At 44.7% G+C, this 25,241-nt stretch overlaps 1 protein-coding gene across 1 annotated transcript in view; it reads left to right on the forward strand.

Annotated features, from left to right (window-relative positions):
* Positions 1-2,805: 2,805 nt before the first annotated feature.
* Positions 2,806-25,241, forward strand: part of GOLIM4 (golgi integral membrane protein 4) — a 29,987-nt gene continuing 7,551 nt past the window's right edge. Inside the window, exons 1-8 of the mRNA XM_036389174.1 lie at positions 2,806-3,278; positions 15,306-15,380; positions 16,597-16,646; positions 18,211-18,264; positions 18,758-18,908; positions 20,082-20,164; positions 23,201-23,368; positions 24,446-24,769. Coding sequence (XP_036245067.1) covers positions 3,092-3,278; positions 15,306-15,380; positions 16,597-16,646; positions 18,211-18,264; positions 18,758-18,908; positions 20,082-20,164; positions 23,201-23,368; positions 24,446-24,769 — 1,092 coding nt within the window. The 5' untranslated portion in view covers positions 2,806-3,091. The remainder of the gene's footprint in view (positions 3,279-15,305; positions 15,381-16,596; positions 16,647-18,210; positions 18,265-18,757; positions 18,909-20,081; positions 20,165-23,200; positions 23,369-24,445; positions 24,770-25,241) is intronic.

A 25,241-nucleotide genomic window follows, 5' to 3' on the forward strand; every position in this document is an offset into this window, starting at 1 on the left:
CATCTCTCCCCTGGTCAGGTTCTCAGTAACCCAGGTCTGAGTACATGGAACTTCCAGGGTTATAATTTATACATTTCTCACAACTTAGAGGCACTTCATTTTGCTCAACCTTTCTTGGTTAACCTGATGGAATTGGCCAATATTTGGCCAGGGGCTGGGGCTGAGAAGCACAAACTCCCAGCAGCTGGGCTGCACAAGCCTCCTGTGGCCAGGAAATGGAAGCTGACAAATGGCTCTGTGTGAATTCCTGCCTCCAATTCCCTCTGCAGCCGCCCAGCTCCCCATGCTGGAAACCACCCATCCCTCATCTCTCCTGATTACACCAGGAACGTATATCCAGAGATTAGGCCAAGTTGCATTTCTCTCCTAGCAACTAATTTAATGCTTTTTAATATATTACAGCCTCTTTTAGGTCCAAACCTTTCTATTTTGGGACTTCCAATTCAAATTTGCCTAATAGCTTTGCATAATAGTCCCTTGCTCCCAATAAATTCCTCATTTCAACTTTAATTGGTTTGTTCATGGAGAATCACAATTTACACGAGCTGAAGAGATCTATCACTAGCAGCTACAGAATATAAGTAATATTTGATTAAACAAAATGAGATAGTAATTTGCTTTTTTTTCCCCTAGTATTTGTTAATGATATTGCCAATTTCTACTAGCAGGGTATAAAGTATATTTACACCATAATCAATTAAATGTATTAGGAATAGATATTAAATAACACTGTGGGTTCAGTGTCCTTTAAAATTTACATTTTATCATTTTAAACATTTTGAAATGTCAGCCAATTGTTCTCCAGTGCAAAGTAATCAAAACTGAAGACACAGACTGGTTTTATGAGTGGTGATGTAAGCAACAAGTGGAAACACAAAAAAATTAAATCAATGAAGAAGAGCTGTAATGCTGAAATATAAATCACCCCCGGTGATTTGAAAGTCTCAGTCCAAAAATAAAGAATTATCTCATTTTACTCAGCAGAGCTCAGCCTGAAGAGCCTGGAAATGGCAAAAGCACAAGACAGCTCTGAAGGAGTTTGGTAGAGGGAGGGGAGCTGGAGCTTGGGTGATACTAAGAAACTTCCTGGAAATATTTTTGTGAAAGAAATGGATACTCTAAACCAGCATGAAAATACCTCAACTTGAAACATTAATGATTGGAAGAAAATATTTTAAATGTAACTTTGATTACCCCATAAATCTTCCTAAAGACAAGGGGAAAAGGTTTTTTGCTTTGTTTTTTTTTTTATTTTTTTAATCATCATTGTTTCAAAGCAAGTACAGTTTCTTCTAACTCATAATTTCAAACACTTTGGTCCTCAAATGAAAGCAAGGGATTCCATTAAATGAGAATATATCAAACAGATATTTGAAATACATGTAGAAATCATATTAGCTTGTGGTACTGACTGCTATTAATTACTGGAATATGCAGAATATTTGAATAAGAATTTCTTGAGCTTCTTTGATGTTGTTTTTCTATCAAGGCCAGAATAATGCCTATGCAAAACACAGATTTATGAGTAAATATATTTAGGAGAAAAAAAAACCACTTTGGCATATTAATTTGATTTTTTTTTTTGCTTATTTTTTCTAGTTTAGCTTGAGAGTTCTTGGGTTTTGTTCGTCCTGTAATAAAATACACTAGGAGAGGAAGCTGTATTTAGGCTAAGTCTGAATTTATGCTGATGAAGTAGGTGTGACACATTTTTTGGCACCACAGGGGGATTTGGGAGCACTGAATTAGGATGGCACATTTTTGGGAGCCTGACCTGAGATGCACCAGTGGCCTGGGCTGGGCTCTGGGGAAGAAAAAGGATGTGACAATCAACACCCAGAACAAAGTGCAGCCAACAAGCCACCAAAAAATAGATTAATGTGACGAGTAGGTTTAGATGGGATTTTGGGGAGGAATTCTTCCTTGTGAGGGTGGGAAGGGGCTGGGATGGAATTCCCAGAGAAGCTGGGAATCCCTGGCAGTGCCCAAGGCCGGGCTGGACAGGTTTGGAGCAGCCTGGCACAGTGGAAGGTGTCCCTGCCATGGCAGGGGTAGCACTGGGTGATCTTTAAGGTCCCTTCCAACCCAAGCCATCCTGCGACTCCATGAACACCTCAGGGGCTTGGCTACAAGAGCCTGTTTGGGGCTTTGCCTTCCCGGTGCCCCTGAGCCCCGGCCGGTCCCGGCGGTGCCACGGGGGTACGCGCTGAATATCACCACAGCTACCACAGCCCGGGTGCCACAACCCCTCTGTCACAACCCCTCTGTCACAGCCCGGGTGTCACAACCCCTCTGTCACAGCCCCGCTGCCACAGCCCGGGTGCCACAACCCCTCTGTCACATCCCGGGTGTCACCCTGTCTGTCACAGCCCCCGCTCATCACCGCATGAGCCCCGTTCCCGAGGCGGTCCCGCACCGGGAGATGCGGGGCTGAGGGGATGAGGGGATGCGGGGATAAAGGGCTGAGGGGGATGCGGGGCTCAGGGGGATGTGGGGTTGAGGGAATGCAGGGATGAGGAAATGCGGGGCTGAGGGGGCTGAGGGGATGCGGGGCTGCAGGGATGTGGGACTGCAGGGATGAGGGACTCAGGGGCTGAAGCCGGCGGCTGGAGGGGCGGGCGGGAAGCGCGGCCCGCTGCGGACGGACGCGGCGGGCACCCAATGCGCTCCGGAGGGAGGGCAGAGCCCCGCGGCCCGACCCAATGAGGCCGCGCCCGGAGCGGGACTTCCTTCGGGGATCCCGCGGCGGGGGAGCCGCGGCCGAGAGGGGACACGTCAGTGCGGGGCCGGGACCTGCCTTTGTTCCCCGCAGCCCCCCATCCCGGCCGCAGGGACCGGCACACGGCCACAGGGACGCGGAGCATCCCCGGCATGAGCCCCGCCGCTGCCCGCACCGCAGAGACCGCCCCGGGCGCCGCGGCCGTGCCCAGGGGCTGAAACGCTGGGCCGGCCCCGCCTCCGCCGTCCCTCCTTCCCTTCCTCCTTCTCCTCCTCCTCCTCCTCCTGCTCCTCCCGGGGCCTCCGATGCCGCCGCCTCCCGCCCGCTGCTGAGCCGTGACGGGCGGGGGGCCCTCGGGACCCCGCCGGGGACATGGGCAACGGGATGTGCTCCCGGAAACAGAAGCGGATTTTCCAGACGCTGCTGCTGCTGACCGTGGTGTTCGGGTTCCTCTACGGGGCGATGCTCTACTACGAGCTGCAGGGCCAGCTGAGGAAGGCTGAGGCCACGGCGCTCAAGTACCAGCAGCATCAGGAGTCGCTCTCGGCTCAGTTACAAGGTACTCCCTAGGCAGGAGCCTCTGCTGCCCTTCGCCAGGGCTTGCAGAACACCTTCTTCCTCCTCCTCCTCCTCCTCTGGCTGTCCTGCCTCTCTCAAAGTTTTGCTCCTTCTCCCCCTTCTCCTTCAGCCTGCGGGGTTGTAGTGTCTCCCTAGGTGAGGTGGTGTGGATTCCTGCAGAGCTCTCATGCCCTCTCTCCCCGCACATCCCGTAGTGACTCTTCTTTATTCCCAAAGGACTGCACATCACTTGGCGATTCCTGGCACAAAAGGGAAAGGCAGGCGAGCAGTGCAGGCTGTGTCCAGTCTGGGATTTTTGTGGGCTTGTCCCACAAAAACCCCCTTGTCTTGCAGGGTTTTATGTTGAGCATCCATCTGCAGCTCCTGGGCAGCATAAACCTTAAATAGCTCCAGGATGGAGGAGAGGAGTATTCTAATAAAGTGGTTTTAAAGGGTGATTTAAAAGTAAAGTTCAAGTAAGTTACTTGAGTAAGGCTGTTCTATTACTTTTGGAAAAACTTTTAATTTCTTGGCCTAAAGGTGTCACATAAATACAGATCCTTGTGTATATTGGTTTAAGGATGCAGCAGATGTAGGTCCTGTAGTTGAAGATGAAAAGTTGTCCATGTCTGACATCTGCATGCCAAGAAATCAGAAGCAAAGCAGCAGGATGTACCTGAAACATCAATGGTCTGGGAAGTGAAAGACCTCAGCACCTCTCTTAATTGTCAAGTGCAAGGTTATCAGGTCAGCACAAAGCCCAGAGCCAACTTTCAAGTTTTCTTTCTCAAAATAGCATGAAAGAAGAATCAGAGGGATCTGCTGTAGCAGCACTAAACTTCAGGGTGATCCTCAGCCATCCTTTTCCCTGTGGGAGCATCCATCAAAGCATGTGTGGCAGCACACAGTTTGTGTGCAGAGAGCGCAGAGTTGGGTTTATGCTCTTAGATTCTTACAGTGATTGCTTCCTTCGACGTGTTCAGTCACCAGCTGACACCACCCTTGCTTAGTGTTTCAATTTCAGGCCATTTCCAGGTAATACCAGGGAGCTCTTTGCCAGAAAACCTTCATTTTAGTCACAGAAAAGGTGTAAAGGTTTGGCTGGGAAGGGGGTGTGTGGCAGATGGCTAAAGGGCTACTCTTGCTAGGCTGTGCATTTGCCAACAGAAGACACAGGAACATCTTGTTCTCAAGGTAAAATTTGATAAGTTGGCTTTTTCTGCTGCTCCAGCTTTGCCAAAGAGGAGTGTGCAACAGACTTTGTCCTGCCACAGAGGGGAGATTCTCTGGATCAGATATGTGAGGTCTGGACTGTTGATATGAACTTTCAATGCTTGAAACATGATTTAGAGTAGCCACCATCTATCCAAGTGAGTTCATGGGAGCAGCAGGCAATTGTGGGAGCTGCATTTTCTGTAATTCTCTTGCTTGTTTCAGTGTATCAATGGGAAATGTGAGCTATGGACCAGGATCTGGTAACATTAATAGATTTGATGATCCATGCAATAAACTCACATGGTTCTGGGATCCATGCCAGTTTATCAAGCCCATTAAGCAGGAGAATTTATCTATGCCAAGTATGGTAGCAGTAAACCTTGTTTGAAAAAAACAATTACAGGCAATTAAGTTACAGAATACAAGGGAAAATAAAATGTAACAATAAAAAATGGTTCTTTAAATTTTCCTGTGTTCTGGAAGTGGCTGTTAGAGCCTAAGAGAGGGTGAGAGCCCAGAGAAATACTAAATGCAGCAGCAGCCCCCAGCTGCCTAATTTCCCACTAAAGTAAAGGGAAGTTCTATTCCTGAGGGCTCCAGAGGATCTGGGAAATAAACTTTTCTTCCTTGTCTTTCTGAAATGGCCTCCCCTGCACAATCACCTGGGTTTTTGCAGCAGGAGTTTGTTACTGAGGAGAACACAGAGGATTCAGAGCCTGTGCCCAGCTCACCTGGAGAGACATAGCCTCACTGGTGATATCCAAACCCCTTCCCGAACCTGTCCTGTTTAACTCTTTGTTATGGAACAGCAGGAGGGAAGAGACTTGGAAACAACATAAAATGCTGACAGCAACTCCAGTTTGCAGGTGCAGTATCTGACTGCACTTTGAACTTTTGATTTTAAACAACCTAGATTTTAAATCAACAATGTTCCTGTTGCCAAATTAAAAAAAACCAAACAAACAATAAAACAAACAGAAAAACCCCTCTACGTGCATCTGAGCTACATCTCTTGGCTGTCCAGAGATTATTCTTTGAGTTTATTGCTTTATGAGAACAATAAAATTGAAGTACTGCATTGGTAAAGTAATGCAGCTTATCTTTTCCATGCAGCATAACCAGTTTCCCTATAGATCCTGGACTAGAGATAACTTTGGGGCCTGAAATATGATGGAAGCACCCTGAAATATTTTAAAGAGAAACCAGTTAAAGGGCAAAGTTAAAGGAAGGGATGGTGCTGCAGCCAGAGGTGTTCACAGCTCTCCTGGGTGATTGGATGAGACTTTCAAGCTGAGCAGAAAAGGATTCCTTGGACTTCTGTTTCTGAACAACCATTTCATCAGGAGGTTTTTATAGGTTTAAATGTGAACTACAAAAACAAAAAGGCAACCTCTAAAAGTGGTGTTTTTGAGAATGCTGGGGCTGTGTCGTGGCAGGCTGGCTGTGCCCCCGGAAGTCTGGCTGCAGTGAATCTCTCGGAGGGCAGTGTAGTATCACCTGTTGTCTGACTCTCTGTAGAGTTTTGTTGTGACTGCTGGAGCCTACAAAGGCAGTTCCTTTCCTGATTGCACACAGAGGAGCTTGGGAGCTGCCCTGTCAGGGCTTGTGAGTGAAACTTGAGTCCATTTGTGAAATGCCTGAGGTTCATGGACACTCCTGAGTTTATGGACGCAGGGGCAGTTTAGGACCTGAATGCCTTTGGTCTGCCCAAAATCTGAATCAAGATCCTCAGCTGTAGCTCAGAGTGCAGCTCCCTTCACTTCCTGCTGTCCCCTCTACTGTTCCTCATGTTTTTATGGGTTTTTTCAAAAATGTAGGTAATAACAACCTTCTTTATGGTACTTGCCAGTTCTTTATGCCTAAATGAGCTGTTCTTTCTGTTTTTTCATGAAAAGCCAGCTGTCTTAGATTTTTATCTTTTTCATTGCCTTGTTTTGCTCAAACACAGCAACACCTGAAGGAGGTTCAGTCTCCTGGGAATATGTGGGAAAATACCAAGGCAGAATGCACAGATCACTGGGAAATGGGGCAGGAGGAGTCTCAGAACCATTTAACACACACACCTGATCTGAAGAGAGCTGCACATGGCTGTGGGTTTGGGGGGTTTTGCTCTCCTGGTGTTCACAGCTTCAGCCACTCTGCTGAGAAGTGTTTGTGCCCCTTGGAGTGAGCCCAGGGTACCAAGGGAAGGGTGGCAGACCTGGGAAACACAATAACTGGGTTAGAGAGGCTGGGATCCTAAACTCATCCCCTTTAGAGGATCCCATTGCAGAAGATTGTGTAGAAGAATATAAAACTTCAGTATTTTCCTCTGACAAAGTTCTGCTGAGCATGGAGAATATAGGGCTGCTTTTGTAGTCCACAAAGGGAGTACCAGGAGCAAAATTCAGAATGACACAAAATTTTTTGACTGCTGAGAAAACCTGAAGTCATTGTTATCTATTAAGTCTTTCATAGAGAAGCTGATCTTCCCAGTGAGCTGATTATTTTAAAGTCTCATTCTGTGAGCACGATATACATTTGAAACATGGAGATAATCTTACTTAGTACTTCTTAAAGTGATAAAAGCAAAACCTGATGCTTTTTGCTTCCTTTAAAACTGTGTCAGTCTAAGTCTTGAGCTATTGGCCATACAGGAACAGGCTTCAGTTGCTAGAACAGAACCACGCTGAGAGCTGCAGGTGAGCCTGATGGTACCTGTGATTGCTGCAGGATTGAAAGTATCTACAGACATCTTTTTAGCCTTGCAGCTTCTGTCTTCTCATCCTCTGGGTGTTAAGTAACCCCTTGTGTACTATTTTAATCTGTTTAATCTGTTTTAATCCCTAATCCTAATAACAGCCTACAGTTAGTGCCTCTTACTGTATTTTTTTCTGCTCTTCCTGTCAGTCTGATGGCTTTGTGCAGTCTCTGTGCAGCCTGACACTGTCCTGTGATCCTGGCAGCCAGCCCAGCAGGGACTCTGGGCTTTGGAGCTTTCCCTGCTGTGGCCAAGGTGTGGATTTCCTCAAAGGTTTCTGATGCAGTGCTAGAAGGCAATGGCTGTAAAGCAAATGTGGCTTGCTCGGTGCCTGGTGTGCCAGTTGTCCTAAGAGAAGGCTCCCTGAGGGGGTGACCTGCTGGGGGCTGGCAGATCTGTGGTAGCTTCATGAGTGTGGAATTGCACAATGCACTGCACTCCTAGATCACAGTTCTGTGTCACCTTAGTGGTTAATATTTATCATATCTGCGTGCAGGCTGCACAGATGCCAAAGCTGCTCTGACATCACGCAGTTCTGGGTGTACTTCACTGTTACATCCCTTTTTTACAGTGCCTTAAACTTGTACCTCGAGTTGGCAGGGCTGGGAACAACCAGCACTACTTTTAATGGCTTATTTTTCACATGCATCAGACAAGCAGAGCTGCAGCTGCTACAGCTCCTGTGTGTTTGGTTGCTCTTCCTAATCACAGAATCCTGAATTCCTGTCATTCCTGTGACTTTCAGGCTGCACATAACACTGCAGCACTTTGATAGCATTTTCTTGCTGCCTGAGAGATCCCTGGTAGCAGTGTAAGAGGAGAGGCTGGTTCTGTGTGTACTTCCCCTGAAATGGCAACTGCAGCATCCCAAATTCTGCTACCTGGCTTCGTGAAAGGGAAAGCTTTGGTTTGTAACCTCCTCTGAGCGCCTGGCTGTATTTTTTTTACCTACATTCACATTTTTTTTAACCTCCATTCACATTTTCAATTGATATTTCATATTCTAAATACTTAAAAAAGCATCAAATACTTGAAATTGTGCAGAATTTTAGTAAAGAAAGAAGTATATGGTGCAATGTATATTTATATATATATGCATTTGCATGTGTATATATATATATATATAAAATATATATATACTTATATACTTATATATGTATAAGTATGTATAAACTAGATAGAGATGTGTCTGTTTTGCAGCTCACCCTCAAGATTTTGGGTTATCTGGAATTATCCAGCTCTAACTCATAACCCAAGTACAGAAAAGGTGCTGGAGCTCTGCTCAGATGAGTGAACTCAGGGAAGTGTGTTTCCATGTCCATAGCAGAATTTCCATGTCCAGCAGCTGAATTCTGACTTGAAAGCTAAATTGAGCACGTGCCCATATTTATGTGTAATCCGTGCCCAAGTGCTCTTTCCTTGAGAACACACCAGCTCCAGGATAAATCCTGGATAACCAGAGCTGCAGCATTCCCTCTGCACCCCAGCTGGAGCCTGGCTGAGAATCACAGGGCAGCCTGCAGGAGTTTTGAGCAGGATGAGCTAGTGGGGTGGGTTTGTTCCCTGGGCTTTGGTGCTCCCCCTCCCCACTTTGACACAAGACCTGCATCACACAACGTGATGCAAAATATCAAATATTTGTTGCTGCTGGTGGTTTAAGCCTCCTAAAGCTTGTCAGTGGTGGAGCTGAGTGGACACTTCAGGAGGAAGGCAGGATGTGTTGATGGTGGTGAGTTTGCATTCTGGCTTCTTGGACACTCACATTCCTGCCTGACTGAATTGCTGAGCCTTAAAAATGATGTTGCAAGCACATTCATTGTCTCATGGGCTGGCTGTTTGCTTGTCAGCCTGTGAGTTTGGGTGGGGCAACTTATGAGTAAGGTTTCCACCCTCTCTGGGATGTGAGTGCCCATTATAGCATCTCTGTTGTGCTGCTGAGGATATTGCCAGCAATTTGTGGCTGACAGAGTTCACTTTGCTCCTTTTGGAATGGGATCCTTGCAGGGAAAAAGTCATTTCATCTGCCCTGCTGAAAGTCAGGTGCTGCTTTGAGGTTTGATGGTAATGAAAGCTAAATAAATCAGATTACTGGGAAAAAATGAGCTTTACAGAACAAGTAATTAAAGCTGAATCCTTTGTTGGGTGATTTTTCCTGGGATTTTCAGGATTCAGGGGTGTGAATTTCTAGTCATGTCAGAGCCTGAGGTGAGTACTTGAGGAATTCAACCTGTTTGGATGCTGTCCTTGTTTAAGGAAGGGTCTTGTGAGCTGGATGCACTTCTGATCTTTTTGTGGTCATGTAGCCCAACCCAAACCTCCTGAGATTTTCTACTTTGTATTTTTAATTAATCAATAAAAGAAACTGCAATTGTTCCACCTTGTCCTCTGCATTTTCCCCTTCCCTAAAGTACCTGAAATTAGCTGCTATCTTATTTTCCTGAGGTGGCTCAGATCCCAGAGTTTGGCATCATTTCCAGGGCTTAATTACAGACATGATGAGAGAAGGATGGTCTGCCTGAGCTCCCAGAGGGCAGAGTAAGGAGCCTGCTCCAATCCACACCACCACACTCAACTAAGCCATTTTCAGTCAAAAAATGAATCACTAACTCAAACTCTTGATTTCTGGGGGCAGTTTGTGCATCTATAGGTTGGGCTTTTTTCTCCAAGCTGTGTTTTTTACACTAGTCCCTGAATATAGATATTTATGTACATCCTGACACCATGTAGGTAACAACCACTAAACCTTCATAAGAGTGAAAAAAGTGTAAAAGACTTTTTGAGAGAAAGAACAGGCCCTTGTTTCCTGGAGCTGAGGGTTGAGCAGACCCAGAGATTCAGAGGTGATGTGAGAAGAAAACTGTTGCCTCTGCAGCTTTTATCAATGTTTATGTGTTTTTCTGCTAATTTTAGTCTAAAATCACTACACAGGTTTAGTTTGAACTATTTGCATTTATCATCACTCCAAAAATACCCAAATCCTTTATCATCTACTGGTGTATAGAAAAATCAGCAATGCTGATCCCACCTGTGCTACCAAGGGTTGGGAGAAACCTTTTGTGGAATGCACTGGAAATCATTTCTGGAAACATGATCTCCTTCCTGATAAAAGTCAGGTCTGAAGCTTATCTGGGAGGGATTAAATATTTAATCACATTTAATACCCCTTCTCCAACTTATTTTTAGCAGCAGCTATTACAGCTTACTCTTTAAACATGAGAAATCCTTCCTTCTGTCCCAACTTACCTTACATCTGTTGTTTCCTAGAGGTGTTATTGACTTCTAAGAAAGGCAGTGGGTGAGGCAGGCTGCAGTAAAAGGATTCTATTAAATTTAGATGTTTGCTCCAGTTTAAAAATTAATTTTCCTGTCATCCTTACAATCGAATAGAGGACCACAATGATCTCTTAGAAGTACAAGTGTGTTTTTCTGGGGTGCATTAATGTGCCAAATTCTCCAGCATTTCCCATTTTTCAGAACTGCAGGGAAGGCAAAATGAGAATTGCTTACTGGAACTTTTTAGCTGGAACTTCTTCCTGGAATACTGAGTAAGTCAGAGGAACAGGTTTATTTTAATTGATAGCTCATTTTTGGTGCAGGATCTCTGAAAGCACATGTTCTGCTTTCTCTTAAAAAATCCCCTGAATGCAAAGATCCAGATATTAAATACAAACTTTTCCAATTATTACTACTCTGAACAAAATAAATGCTTAAGGAATTCAGTCAAAGCAGGGGTCATTTTTAAAAGCACAACTACCAATGCATGGTGTGGTTTACCAGGTTTGACATGACTGGCTGTAATTAGACAAAACCATTACTTGATCATGTGAGTAAATTGGAAAGTGTAGGAGTTTGTTTGGAAGTCAAGGTAATTCTCATGGTCCACACAGTGCCAGCTTGGTTTGCAGAGAGCAAAATGAGAGCAGCCCATCCCTGCCTGGATGTTCCACAGTGAAGCCTCACACACAATTAGTTTCACCTTAGCTTGGTCTCTTTTTCTGTCCTTTTTTGTGGAAATTCAAACCAGAAAACTTCAAGGACATAAATTATTAAATTTATGTATTATGTTGTTTATATATTGCATTGTTTATATATTATGTTTATATAATATATTGTTAAATATATTGTAAATATTGTGGCTCGGAGCAGCCTGGTCTAGTGGAAGTGAAGGTGTCCCTGCCCATGGCAGGGAGGTGGGACAAGCTGAGCTTCAAGGTTCCTTCCAAGCCAAACCATTCCATGATAAATAAATGGGTTTTTGTATTGTTGTTTTCCTGCTCTGTACTTAAAACAGAGATTTCCTAGTCTTTATTGTGGAAATACTTCTGTTTTTCCCAAGATATTTGCAGTGTCACTGGAATATCCATTTATTGCTAAACCCTCCTTTGAGTCTGTGAAAGAGATGGAGCTCAGACTGTGATACTGAGGCCAGCATGGCTTGTACTGTGGTGAGGAATCCTGCTGCTGCAGTTTGATAAGCTGTTCCTGATAAGATTATCAGTAGTGAAATCACTGGATCTTCTTTGAAAGCAGATTCACTGATTGAAATACAGGGCTGGAAGCTTGGGGAGCAGGTCTTGTTATAGTATTAATATCTCCTACCACCATTAAATGTGTCAAGAGTTGTCGTGAAATGTCATCTGAGGTCAAAATTGTAATTATTGTCATTGGATTAGAAAATTTATCCTCCACCCCATATTGAAGGGATTCCTCTTTGACTCGTGGAAATGCTTTACTCTCAGCAGAAAGGCTTTTTCCACGAGTTCACATTTTAAATGGTTCTATTTGCAGGGAATTCACTATTTTTATAGCAAATTTGTGCTCTGCAGACCTTCACAGTGTCACCAGAGAGGTGCCAGGGTGTTTACCCCATGCTGCTGGCTCAGTTCAACTCTGCCACAGTGTGAGGGAAAACAACACTGAGTGTTGCCAAGACTACTGAAATCTGCTGGTTTTAAGTGAAAGATACTACTGTAAGCTCAGAGAAAGATTTCAGAATTGTGTAACGAGCACTCATGTTGAAATTAGGTAAACTTCTTGTATCATGTATATTTAAATCCCAGGGTAATCTTAATTTTCCAGGGAGCTGTGGCATTTTAGACTCTGGATAATCCTGACAGACCAAATGATTGAAGTAACACGGTCACAAAATTGCTGATAATGTCAACAAAGAAATTCTCTCTTTTAAATGTACAAGAATGGCTTGTTTTGCTTAATAACAGCCTTACTGCTTAGAGGGGTAGAGCAAAGATAAGAGAAGGAACGTTGACTGTTAAATAATCTCAATTTCATCACCTCCCTGACTCCTGTGTTGTAATTAACGCTCAGCACTGGTGGAAGTGGCGCAATCTGGGAACGTGCAGGACATTCCACACCTCCCTTCTCCCTCACTTCCTTTTCTTTATGGGGAAAACCTTGAGGACTTGATTTTATTGGGGTGTTCTCCAGGAGTTTCAGTGTTTCCTTGTCGAAGGTGAGAGGTCTTTTATTGATCTGTGAGGTTAACACTTGAGTTTCTGGGCTCTGTGAGTTTGTGGGTCTTTGTTCATTTGTGTAGGTTACATTCTGTAGGTAATTTCAAGAATTAAGCTGACACCTGCAGTAATTCCAGCTTTGGAATACTGCCTATTAGCCAATAAATGACAACATTTCCCCCCCCCCCCCTTTTTTACCATTATATTAAATATAATGTAGAAATAAAGTTCAATTATTTGTGCAAAGATCGGTGCAAGATTAAAAGCTTACCCTAGGAAAAATGATTTGTGCATCCCAGCAGTGGGATTTTGTCAGACTCCTTATATAGGTTCCACCCCCTACTGGGGTGGACTTTTCTATAAAACCCATTTTTCAGTGTATTTATTTCTTTCAGATTCTTGCTCAGACATCTTATATCCAGGCTGGCAGTGAAAAAGAAGAGATTCCTTCTATAGTAACAGGCCCCTTAGAAAAAAACTAGGAAATCTCTGTTTTAAGTTAAATTTCCTAACTGGTGGAAATAATTCAAATTTATAGGAGGTTAACTCCAGTATGTATTTAAAAATCTGACCTGCAGCCTACTCCCCAAAGGAGCAAGTGAGGAAACATGGGAGCTGTGCTTTGTTAGTAATTATTTTTGCTCAACACCTTCAGTGCATTGCACTTGATGGACTTTTATCAGAGGGGAACGTGCTGGGCCAATCAGTAACTGAACTCAGAGGGCAGAGGTGAGGGAGGAGGTTTTTCCTTGCCCTTTTTAGTCACCTGAGGGGCAGTTTTAGGACTTCTCCAGCTTTGACCCAGTGTTTCAAGGATTGCTACTCAGCAGGTAGAGGAGAGGCCGCGCTGCCTGTGCTCAGACCCCGCAGGTGCAGGGTGAAGCCCAGAGCTCAGCAGGGATGCTCTGAGCTCTGAGGGGTCCCTAAACCCCAAATCCTGCCTTCTGTGCCCCTTTCTGCTGCCCCTGTGGTGGCTTTGCTGTGCGTGGCTCCCCCCCACAGACACCCTTGGTAAAGCAGCAGCAGGAGCTGGGGAAGGTGCACTTGCAGATGGAGAAGTGGAATGGAAAATGTTCCCTCCAAATCCATTTGTGGTTTCGTGTGTCGGCCAAAATCCCTGTTCCACCCTGATTGCATGGGAGGGGAAGCCCATTATGGATTTTCATTGCTCTCCTGAGCTGCTCTGCTGCCACTGTTCCTTTTGCACAATAATTCAGCATTCACCACCTTCAGGGCTGAAATAAAACCATCACTGTAGTGCTGTGCAGTGCTTTTTTGCTTTTTTTTTCCCCCCTTCTCCAAGCCTCCTGGTGACTTTTTGAATATTCATTCCTGCTTGTTCCCTTCCAGAGGGTGTTGATACATTGGCTCATCTTGACTGATGCCCTTGACTTTAGAAGATAAATAGCAAAGTGGAGATAGGTGCCAGGGATTGATTAGCAATCCAGCTTCAGAGCTAAAACATAAACACTTACAGATAAGGCTGCTGAGTGCACCTTGGTGGAATTAAGAACATGTTTTAAGGTGCAAGAGGAATTTTCTGTAGCTGCCAAGATACAAATCTTTATTTGATGCTTCTTATTGAAGCCTTGCATTCATCAATGGCTTATTCTCAGAAAATGAGTTTCCTGGTTTTGATGGAGAAATCACTCATTGTTTTATTACAAATTAATAACTCATTAAAAGAATACAAACCGTAATTTGGGCAGTGAAAGATACTTGTGTTAAACTGAATTTAAACACATATAATTGTAATTTCCAGGTGTTTTAATTGATATCTTTGCTGCAAACTTGGCTGTTTCAGATAATGAGAGGTGAGGAAAGGGTAAATAGGGACTGATGTGCCACATCCCAACTCCATGTCCAAAGCACAGCCTGAATGAAATCCTGCTTTACTGGCAGCCAGAGGACATTGGATGTCCTAAACACACCTGGCCACCACAAACAAAGTCATGAATGTAAACCCCATTTTGGGATGGTGTCTGCAAAGCAAGCATGGACAGCTTGGACAGTCCTTGGGAGTCATTTTTGCAGGGAGGCAGTGCAGAGGAATACTGTATTCCCGATTTTTGAAGAATTCAGGGTGGCTCCCAGGTTCCCCACGGCTCAGCTTAGGCAGCAGTGCCCTGCTGCACCTCCAGGAGCTGTCCTGTCCCTGGGCATCTCCCTTCCCTCCGTGGGACACTTTGTGTGCTGCCAGGAATTCCTCTGGCAGCAGAGCTGCCCTGTCTGATTTCCTTGTCTCTGTGCAAACAAGGCAGGGGAGGATGGAAACATGGAAAATGTCCCTGCATTCCTGAGAAGCAAAGAGCCTTTGGTAGCTCCAGCACAGCTGGCTGCCTCCACAAACAAATCCCTCACCTGGTTATCACATTCTGTGTTAGCCGTGCAAATAACCCAGGATTTGGGATCGATAAAGGGAGCAAAAAGGGAAAAAGGTACTGTCACAAGGGTTACAAACAGCCCTTTATCCCATGACCTCATTCCACTTGTATTTTCCTGGTGCATTCTGTGCCAACACTCCCTGGGTGTGTTGGGGTGGGTGGTGAGGTTTGTGTATGTTACTTTTGAAATGAATTGTGAACGAAATTTCTCTTTTCAGTTGTGTATGAGCACCGGTCAAGATTAGAAAAGTCACTGCAGAAGGAAAGGCTGGAACATAAGAAAGCAAAGGAAGGTAAAAGTGTACTTTTCACTTTGACATTTAACTTGATTATAGTAGAAAGCAATTTCAAATGGTTTTTCTTCAATTTTAAATCAGTTGGGTAATATATAAGCAATATATTAGGATCCACTTGGCAGAGCTGTGCTGCTCTTTGTAGTAGTTCTTTTTTTATTTAATCTTTTTTAATCAGATCTTTTTAAAAGCAATCATCTCTTTAATACTATTTACAGCTGACTGCAATATGAAGTAATAAACACAGAAAATATGTTTGCATCCATGTACATAAAGCCCCCAACATGTATGTGGGGTATGGGCACGTGTAAATCCGTCCTGGTATGCCAAAAATTCAAAACTTGTACCAAAACCTTGGGATCTTTTCCTGCATTCCATCAACTGGGAACTAAACTTGGAATCAGTACTTTTACACGTGCTTTAGAGTGAGCACATGCTTATACACCTTTTCCTGATTAAAACCAAATTCTAGGTGTGGGTGAGGCAAACACAAATTGCATTTCTTACACCTCTGTGTGCCCTCTGTGGAAGTTCAGTAGGATTCAATCCTCTGAGTTTCCTCAGGCTATAAATTCATTGCTATTTTCAGGGCAGAGCCTCTGTACTTCCTAAAACTGAGGACTCAGCTGCTGAATTAAAAGTATGACTTTAGCAGAGCTGGCAAGGAGTGAGAAATGATTCTCACCGTGCAGGTCTCGGTGGGTTTCTGGTGCCATCTAGTGTGGAATGGTCCTGCTGCTACCCGAGGGGGAGGCACCTCTTCAAACCCTGGAAACAGACAGAGGTCAAGAAATAAATGAGGAAATGTTTTATTATTTCCAAGAGTACACAGTTTATAAATGCCCTTTTCCTTTTGAATGATGCTCTTGGTCCTCTGCTGAGAGAGTTCATGTGTCAGATTCAATTACCTGTCTGTAGGTTTGAGCCTGAGCTCTGCATCTCTCACTATGGTATGAAAATTTTAAGTGAAACTATTTTATGAAACTTTCTAAAGTTTGTGCATTTTAAGAATTTGCTCATTTTGTCAAATTCTCCATAGGTTGTTTTTCTTTTTCTTTTTCTTTTTTTTTTTTTTTAAGATCCTTTGAAAATTGTTTCTGCATGAATATTCAGCTCTTGAAGAGAATTTATGTACTCAACAGTCGAGTTATTCAAGCCCAGATTCTCATCTTCCTGGCTTTTTTTTTTCATCATTACTTTCCCTTTTATGTTGCAGATTTTCTTGTTTATAAACTAGAAGCACAGGAAACACTAAATAAAGGAAGGGTAAGTCATCATGCCTAGTACAAGTTTTTAATAGCTGATGCTATTTGAGTTGCAAGGAAAAGGAAATACTTTGCAATTATGACTGTTCAAAGGAAGAGATCTTGCAAAATACTAATTGAAAGAGCTCTCACTTATCCCAGTTCTACTCTGCATTCATAAGCGCTCTCCAATTCCTAATTATTTGAGCTATAGTGGGAGATACTAATACCTCTCCAGAAAATTAATTTAGAAAATAATCCCCTGTTTATATTATGGTAGTTCAAATGTAATGTTGTTTTATTTAAGGGGAAAGGGGAATAAGAAGGTGTTAGAAATCTTTTTGTAGCTTAGCCCCCAGGGAAAATAACAGTGACAGCTTTCTAACACATGGGCTTTGAACTGGAAAGCATAAAGACATCAAGAAACTTTGTTTTATATACCAAGTGCCAGAAGGAAAGCTCTGTCTGGCAGAGGACCCAGAAACCTGTAAAGAACTCTTTATAAAGCAAGTAAATTAGGATTTTATGGCTATTTCATGTTGAAACTGGGGAGCAGTTTGGGAGCTGAGGAACAGGAGTTAAAATAGGTTGTTCTGCAGTAGGTGCAGAGTGTGGCAGCTTGCTCTGCTCCAAAGCCAGGGGAGGGATGGATTTGTGTCCTGTGGAGCTCCAAAACCAAGGGGGAGATGGATTTGTGTCCTGGGGAGCTCCAAACCAAGGAGGAGATGGATTTGTGTCCTGGGGAGCTCCAAACCAGGGGAGGGATGGATTTGTGTCCTGGGGAGCTCCAAAGCCAGGGGAGGGATGGATTTGTGTCCTGGGGAGCTCCAAACTAGGGGAGGAGATGGATTTGTGTCCTGGGGAGCTCCAAACCAGGGGAGGGATGGATTTGTGTCCTGGGGAGCTCCAAACCAGGGAGGAGATGGATTTGTGTCCTGGGGAGCTCCAAACCAGGGAGGAGATGGATTTGTGTCCTGGGGAGCTCCAAAACCAAGGGGGAGATGGATTTGTGTCCTGGGGAGCTCCAAAACCAAGGGGGAGATGGATTTGTGTCCTGGGGAGCTCCAAACCAGGGAGGAGATGGATTTGTGTCCTGGGGAGCTCCAAAACCAAGGGGGAGATGGATTTGTGTCCTGGGGAGCTCCAAACCAGGGGAGGGATGGATTTGTGTCCTGGGGAGCTCCAAACCAGGGGAGGGATGGATTTATGTCCTGGGGAGCTCCAAAACCAAGGGGGGAGATGGATTTGTGTCCTGGGGAGCTCCAAAACCAAGGGGGGAGATGGATTTGTGTCCTGGGGAGCTCCAAACCAAGGGGGGAGATGGATTTGTGTCCTGGGGAGCTCCAAACCAGGGGAGGGATGGATTTGTGTCCTGGGGAGCTCCAAACCAGGGGAGGGATGGATTTGTGTCCTGGGGAGCTCCAAACCAGGGGAGGGATGGATTTGTGTCCTGGGGAGCTCCAAACCAGGGGAGGGATGGATTTGTGTCCTGGGGAGCTGCATCCTTTGGCTGGTGACTCCCAAAGCTGTGTGTGCAGAGCTCAGGGAGTGCCAGGGGGTTTCACAGGAGTGCTTTTGTTTTCCAGCAAGACTCCAACAGCAGGTACAGTGCCCTGAGCGTGCAGCACCAGATGCTGAAGGTGGGTGACTGGGGCAGCAGAGCACCTGTGGTTATGCTGGGGGGACACAGCCTGCTGGCTTCTGGCATCACTGCAGAGTGCCAGGGTGTGGACAGCCTTCCTCTGACTATTAAAATCTGGTTTCCTGCAGTTTTTCCTAGTCAGGCTTTCCAGTGGGTAATTTAATCTTATCAGATGCAATTACTGGTAGGGAAGGCTGACTTATCAGCTCTCTTGTAGTTTGGCACTTGGGGATTTTCTGAGCCACATTCAGCAGCTCCCAGGGGGACAGTGCAGCTCTGGGGTGAGGTGACACAGCTCTGGAAGAGGAGCCTGCTCATCACAGAGATCATTTTGTGTTTGGAAGGAGCTGCAATGTGCATGCTTTGAATAATAACCTTCCTGTTATGAATGCCTCCTATTCATCTGCACTTACTAAACAAATTGCCAAAGACAATATTAGCCAGATCTGCAGATACAGAGCTGTTCCAGTGTCCCAACTTGGTATTTGCAGAGTCAACACGAAGAGCTGAAGAAACAGCACGCTGACCTTGAGGAAGATCACCGAAAACAGGGAGAGGAGTTTAGCAGGACATTCAGTGATCACAAGGAGAGATACCTAAAGCTGCAGCAGGAAAAGGAGCAGGAGATCTCCAAGCTGAAGGGTAAATTTACCTGTGTCTGCCTGCCCACGTTAAATTGGGTGTTTGGCTTTGTGTGGTGTGAGAGAGACATTTTCTCTGTTCTCACTCACAGGTCGTTTGTGCATCTTTTGCCTCCTGAAAAGTTCCATTTTATTGATGATTTTCTGAGGCCTCTCTCTGAAGTCTGTTCATATCTGCTCTGTGTTTCTCTCTGGGTCACAGAAATAGCAAAAAAACCCAGCACTTAAAAGCCTGTCCAGTGTCAGAGGTTGTTGAGTCAGTCTTTAATTTTTAATTCTAAGACTGGTATAAACCTGGGAAAAAAGGTTTGCCTCTTCTTGTTTGTAACTGAAAGGCAATCTAAGAATATTTGCCACTGCTGGCAGAGATGTAATTGTGCCTCTTTCTGAAGTGACTTTATTTACATTTTACACCTCCTTTTTCCCTGTATGTGCCATCTCCTCTGGAGCACGTTGCACCTGTGCACTTGGGTGATGAATTCAGTTTTTACTCTTGGTGTCCAGTTTCCTATTGGAGATTCTGGGCAGTTTTCAGGCCTCTTCCATCCTCATTACCCAGCTCTATGGAGCAAAAGGATGGGGCTGTGTCCATCAGAGCCTTCTCTGCCACCTGTCCCTAACACAGGGGTTGGTTCTGGAGCTGTTTGCAGCTTTGTCTGCACTGCAGGCAGAAGTTGTTTGTTGGCTCCACATCAACATCGTGTAAAAAGTGGGAATAGAAGCCTTTGTCCCTGATCCCAGAAGCTTTTGGAGCCATCTGGGCATCCCTTCCAAAGGAATAGCTGGGTCCTGTGACAGAAAGCTCTCACTCACCAGGTGTGATGTGGGGAAAGAGGGGAGGGTGCCTTCCTCTCTGCCTTTCCAGGATTCAGATTTCCAGAGGGAATTTTGCCATCTGCAGCACCCAGCAGGAGCAGTGATGCAGAATTCCAGGTGCAGGCTGGGTGCACTGATAGAAAATTTCACGAAATGTTATGATTTTCTGCTTGAAAATGGAAAGCTTTTAATAGGGCTGGGAAAAACAAACCATACAGTTATTCTGCCTAATTTTTACTACAGCACTCGTGTGGGATTTTATGTAGATTGTGTTGTAATCTTGATTTTAATGCTTAGCCTGGTGTTACAAATCCAGCCAGGTTTAAACTCTGTATTTCTTCTCATTTCTTTTCCACAGAATCCCTGTATAACTTACGGGAGGAGAACAGGCAGCTGAGAAAAGCTCACCAAGACATTCACACCCAGCTGCAGGATGTCAAGGTAGGCCTTGCTCTGAGAAGCACTTTAAAAATCATGAGGGAAAAATTTTCCCAAGTTTTCCCAAGCCTGGAACAGGCTGTGCTGTAGACTTGTAGTTTCTGTTTTGTAGGAAAAAGCAGAGGAATAGGCTGGACTGGATTTGTCTTTGGCCACCTGCACTTTAGGCATATGCCCATAAAAAAAATAAAAAGTGTTTAGCATAGAAATCAGGATTTGGTTTTACAAGATAAAAATCGGGTTTTGGCAAAACTCTATGCCAAAACTAATGTTTTCCATCTGGTTTTTTTTTTAATGTTCATCAACATCTACCCCTACTTTTAATTTTATTTTAGTTACGCACATCCTGGCCTCCGAATTGCCTTCCTGGTGTGCTTGCTTCCTCTGCCTGTTTAATATGCATTCCATGTGATAAATTCCAGCTAAGGATTTTCTTTTCAAAATAAATTGAATTATCTTCCTCGTTCAAACCCCCCCTAACTGATCTTTAGAATGAGCTTTATGTGAAACGTGTGATGTTCTTCTTTTTGTGTAGCAACAGCATAAGAACTTACTGTCCCAGCACAACGAGCTTGTGGTGACATTGGAAGACCACAAGAGTGCACTAGCTGCTGCTCAGGTCAGAAGGAAAGCAGCTCCTGCTGGCTCTCAGCTTCCCAAATCTGTCTCCAAACCTCTCCTGGCTGCAGGGTGCTGCATGTGCCTCTGGCATGGGGACCCAGGAGTGCATGGCACAGAGGGGCTGCTCCCCAGAGGGCTCAGGGGACAGAGCAGGGCCAGCCCAGCAGTGCATGTGGTCCTGGCAAAAGAGTCTCTGCTTCCCTGGGAGCTGTCAGTGCCTTTCTGTCTCTGTCCTCTCTGATGGAACTGCTCTGAGCAGCCTGCACTCCGACCTTCACATTTATCTCTGAGCCCTGGCTGCTGGTGTCACATCTCTTCTTGTGTCTGCCTGGGGAGGTTGTGAGGTTTTCATGGATTTCAGAGTGGGCTAGAAAAGCTCATCCAGTGCCACCCCTGCTATGGTGACACCTTCCACCATCCCAGAGTGCCCCAAGCCCCAGTGTCCATCCTGGCCTTGGGCGCTTCAGGGATCCAGGGGCAACCCCAGCTGCTCTGGGCAGTGCACATCAGTGCAGCAGCAGCAGAACATAGATGGAGATGTGTGTGCAGGTATGAAAACTCCAGGTGCAGCTTGGATTAGTTTCTAGAAGAGCCAGCAGCATCAATTTCCTTAAATGTCATTTTCAAGTGAACTATCCATGGAGCACAAACTGTTGCAGGCTCAGTCAGCTGTGCCAGTACAAGCTGTGGAGGCCACAGGGAATCTGGAAGTGGGAGTGATGTTGGAGCAGAGGAAGACTTTTGGTGAAAGATCACAGGGAAAGGCAATTAGGCAGTGTGAAGTTATTTTTATTCCTGACTGATTTCCTTCATTTAGGCGTTTTCACAGTCCACAGAATTGTTAGCAGCATTAGAAGCGTGGAATTTTTTTTCCCCAGTTCTGCTTGTTGTGCCTGTCAATATGTGTAAAAACAGGGAAAGATCAGGAAGGTCCCTCATAGACTGAATATCTGAAGAATCATAAGCAGGCTAACCCACACTGCAGTGCTAACCCACACTGGCACAGCTAATTCTGAGCTCTTCTCCCACTGGCCACATTTGCTGTGTGGTGTGTGCTGATAACATCTGAAATCCCACAAGGCCACGTGGAGGGGCTGCTTTGAGGTTCATCAAGCCCAAAGGGAAGCTCTCCACTCTCCTGGCTTTGATTCAGTTCTTTAATTAAAAAGCCTGTGTCACACAAAGCCTCTCTGTCTGCAGCCAGGCTGTGACATTTGTCCTGTGGGGACCCTCCAGGGGAGGGCCTTGCACATGCCTTGAGAACAGAGGGGATTTCACACTTTTGTGTGGTTTCTCCTGCAAACCAGCTGCAGAAAGTCCCCAAGGGATTCTTTCCCAGCTCCATTAATGATCCCTCTATTTCTGGGTGTATTCTAGACATTGAAGACCAGTAGTCAATACTGCACTAACCTGAATCTTTAAAGTGTTTTGGTCTTAGTGCTTTTTGCCAGCCAGGCAGATTAATTATACATTTTAATAAACCCTGTTTTCTGCCAGTATCAGCACCTTTTAAGCTGTGGCATTGACTCAGAATATTCAGTTTAGTGACTCTGCTGTGCACTCTGCTTTCCCTTTAGGCCATTCTGTTTTAGGTATCCATAGGCCTGTGGAGGTTCTCAAACACACCCACACGTCCCATGGAGCAGCAGGGGAACTCTCTGGTGTGGCACCTGTTGTGTGTGCAGCTGGTCAGCTTTTATACACCCTGCCCACCCCAAAAAATCCTCTTCAAGTGGAAATCTTCTTACTGCAGAACCAGGGATTGGGGTACCAACCTTGCTGGATTTTCATTTAAGCTTCCTGGTCCTGTCCGAAGTTAAACAGCAAATAAAATTCCAACATTTTACTGTTGCATTTCAGGAAGCCTGTAGAAATTTACATTTTCCTTCCATTTCTTTTCTTTTTTTCCCTTCTGCTTTTCCCTTGCTCTTCACCACTGTGATTTTCTTTGCCTCAGTTCTGTATGTTGGCTGTTGTCTTGTCTAACACCTGTCTAAATGTTGAGCACTTGGCATTTTCATGACATGTAGATGTACTTTAAAACTTCTGTTTCTGAAAGAGCTGCACTTCTTTCCACCAGCAAAGGAGAAGTTGTGGTGCTTTTGACTTCCTTCACTTTAGTCTGCCAGGAAAGCTTCATCATCCCCTTCTGACACTTCTCCTGCTTGGCATGAATAAAACAACTCCTCTTCTTTGTCCCACAGAGATGTTTTTAATACACTTTGGTATGCATGTGCACTTTGAAAAGATCCTGATGGATCAGTGTCATCTAATGTTTGGAGGAAAAAATTATATTTTAAAAGCTCCCGTCCCTGGAATATCAAGCTTTCTACCACATGCCCTACCAGCAACTTCAAGGTGACTACATTTGATTAAGGAATTAATTTGGACACACTCTAATTAACATGTTGGCTTTAGACTCAGGTGGAGGAGTACAAACAGCTGAAGGACACACTCAAAAAAATCCCAAGTTTCCAAGATGCGGAGAAGGAGGAAGGAGGGAAGGAGCAGCAGCCCGAGGCGCGGGGCCCGTCCCCCCAGAGCCGCCCCCCGGAGCCCCCCGCAGCCGGGGCTGAGCAGCAGCAGGTGAGGGGCTCCAGAGAGCCCAGCAGGGCTTCTGACCCAGCACAAGGTGCTCAGTGTCCCTCAGGAGAGTGTGTTTGACTGTGCACCCCTGTCACTGCTGGAGGGAGGCGGCGAGGAGCGGTTTAATTGTTGAGCGCTAAGGAAATCCATTCGTGATGGTCTTTGCTCACGTGACTGGTCTCCAGTTTGAAGTGTATTTACACCAGCTGTTTCAAGAAGTTGCTCAAAACTTGCATTTTTTCAATAAGGAATCTAATATTTTAGTTATCTCAAGTGTTACAGAAAGCTTTTAGAAGTTCTGAGTAATTTTTTTATTTTAAAAGGTTCCAATGGCACATTGAAGTCAGTGTATTTAAAATTGGTACACCAAGGCTCAAGCAGAAAACGTGTAATCTAGAAGTAAATGCAGAAGTAAAGGAAGAAGTTAAGAAAAACCAGTTATGATTTTGTTTTACAAGTCAAAATTTAAATTTTTTAAATAAGAATTCTAAAATTTTAGCTGTCTCAAGTGTTACAGAAAGCTTTTAGAAGTTTTGAATAAATTTTTATTTTATAAGGTTTCAGTGGCACATTGGTGAATTTAAAATTGGCACACCAAGGTTCAAGCAGAAAACGTGTAATCTAGAAGTAAATGTTGAAGTAAATGTAGAAGTTAAGAAAAAACAGTTGTGATTTTGTTTTACAAGAATTTCTACATGAAATAAAAATCTTGGAATCATTTAGTTTGGAAAAGAACTTTAAGAGTCCAGCCGTGAACCCAGTTCTGCCAAAGCCAGCAGTAAACTGTGTCTCTAAAACACAAAGCTGGCTTTGTAGAATTGTAAGAGTTTTTCATTTTTCAACTAAAATGAGGCTTAACTTACTCTGTGGTGGAACTGTGCAACACCTTGTGTAGCTGTACAGCCACAAACCAGGTAATGACCCCATCTGGCAGGAGGAGCTCGTTCCAAAGCAGGCATTTGGCCCTCCTGACAACAGCTCTGGGCTGGCATAAAGGATCCAAGCCTGTCCTTGGCTCTCTTGAAACTGAAATCCATAAATGTGTTGTACACACATAATCCTGTGTCTGTTTTGCAGAATGAGAAGCCAAGGGAGGCAGAAGAAATAAAGAGCCAGGAGCAGGACAGGGCTGAGCCTTTCCACGTGCAGGGAAGGGCTCCCGAGAATGCCAAGGAGCTGAACATCCAGGAGCAGCAGGAGGCTGGAGAGGATGAGGAGCAACGGGCAGAGCAGATGGAAGAGGAACGCAAAAAGGAGCTTGAGGAGGAAGAAATGGAGCAGGCAGGGCAGCCTGAGCACCTGGAGGAGGAGCAGGACCAAGCCCCAGAAGAGCACGAATGGAAAAAGCAGGAGCAAAAGGAGGAGGAAACCAACATGTTGGGTGATCACCTGCACTCAGAGGTGGGGAGCTCTTTTCTAATTGATTAAATCTGCTGTTTAAATGGAGGCTTCTCTTTTCACTGCTGGCCTTGTATTGCAGTCACCTATTTCTAGGAAAAAACAAAGTTTTTATAGAGAGTTTGGGATTCAGAGCACTCGCTGGTTTTTAGATAAAATTACTGTCATGTTTATAGAAAATTTGGGATTCAAAGCACTTGGATGCAATAGGATTCAGGCTCAACTTGAGCACACTTGTACTGCAGTGCTGGCCAGACCTTAATGAACATTAATTCTGCTGATCAAAAGCAGCAGATGGAAAATAAAAAAATAAAAAAAAAAAAAAGAGCAGCAGACTGAATCCTGTCTCCCACTTTAAACCTGAGGCCCATGGTAGCTGATGGAGAACTCAGCAAGTGAGAGGGAGGCTGGGATGGAGAACTGCTCTGCTTTGGTAACTTGATGCATCTCAGCAAATTGCAGAGTGTTTCCTTGT

The sequence above is a fragment of the Molothrus ater genome, chromosome 10 (genome assembly GCF_012460135.2).
Source record: "Molothrus ater isolate BHLD 08-10-18 breed brown headed cowbird chromosome 10, BPBGC_Mater_1.1, whole genome shotgun sequence".
Lineage (NCBI taxonomy): Eukaryota > Metazoa > Chordata > Aves > Passeriformes > Icteridae > Molothrus > Molothrus ater.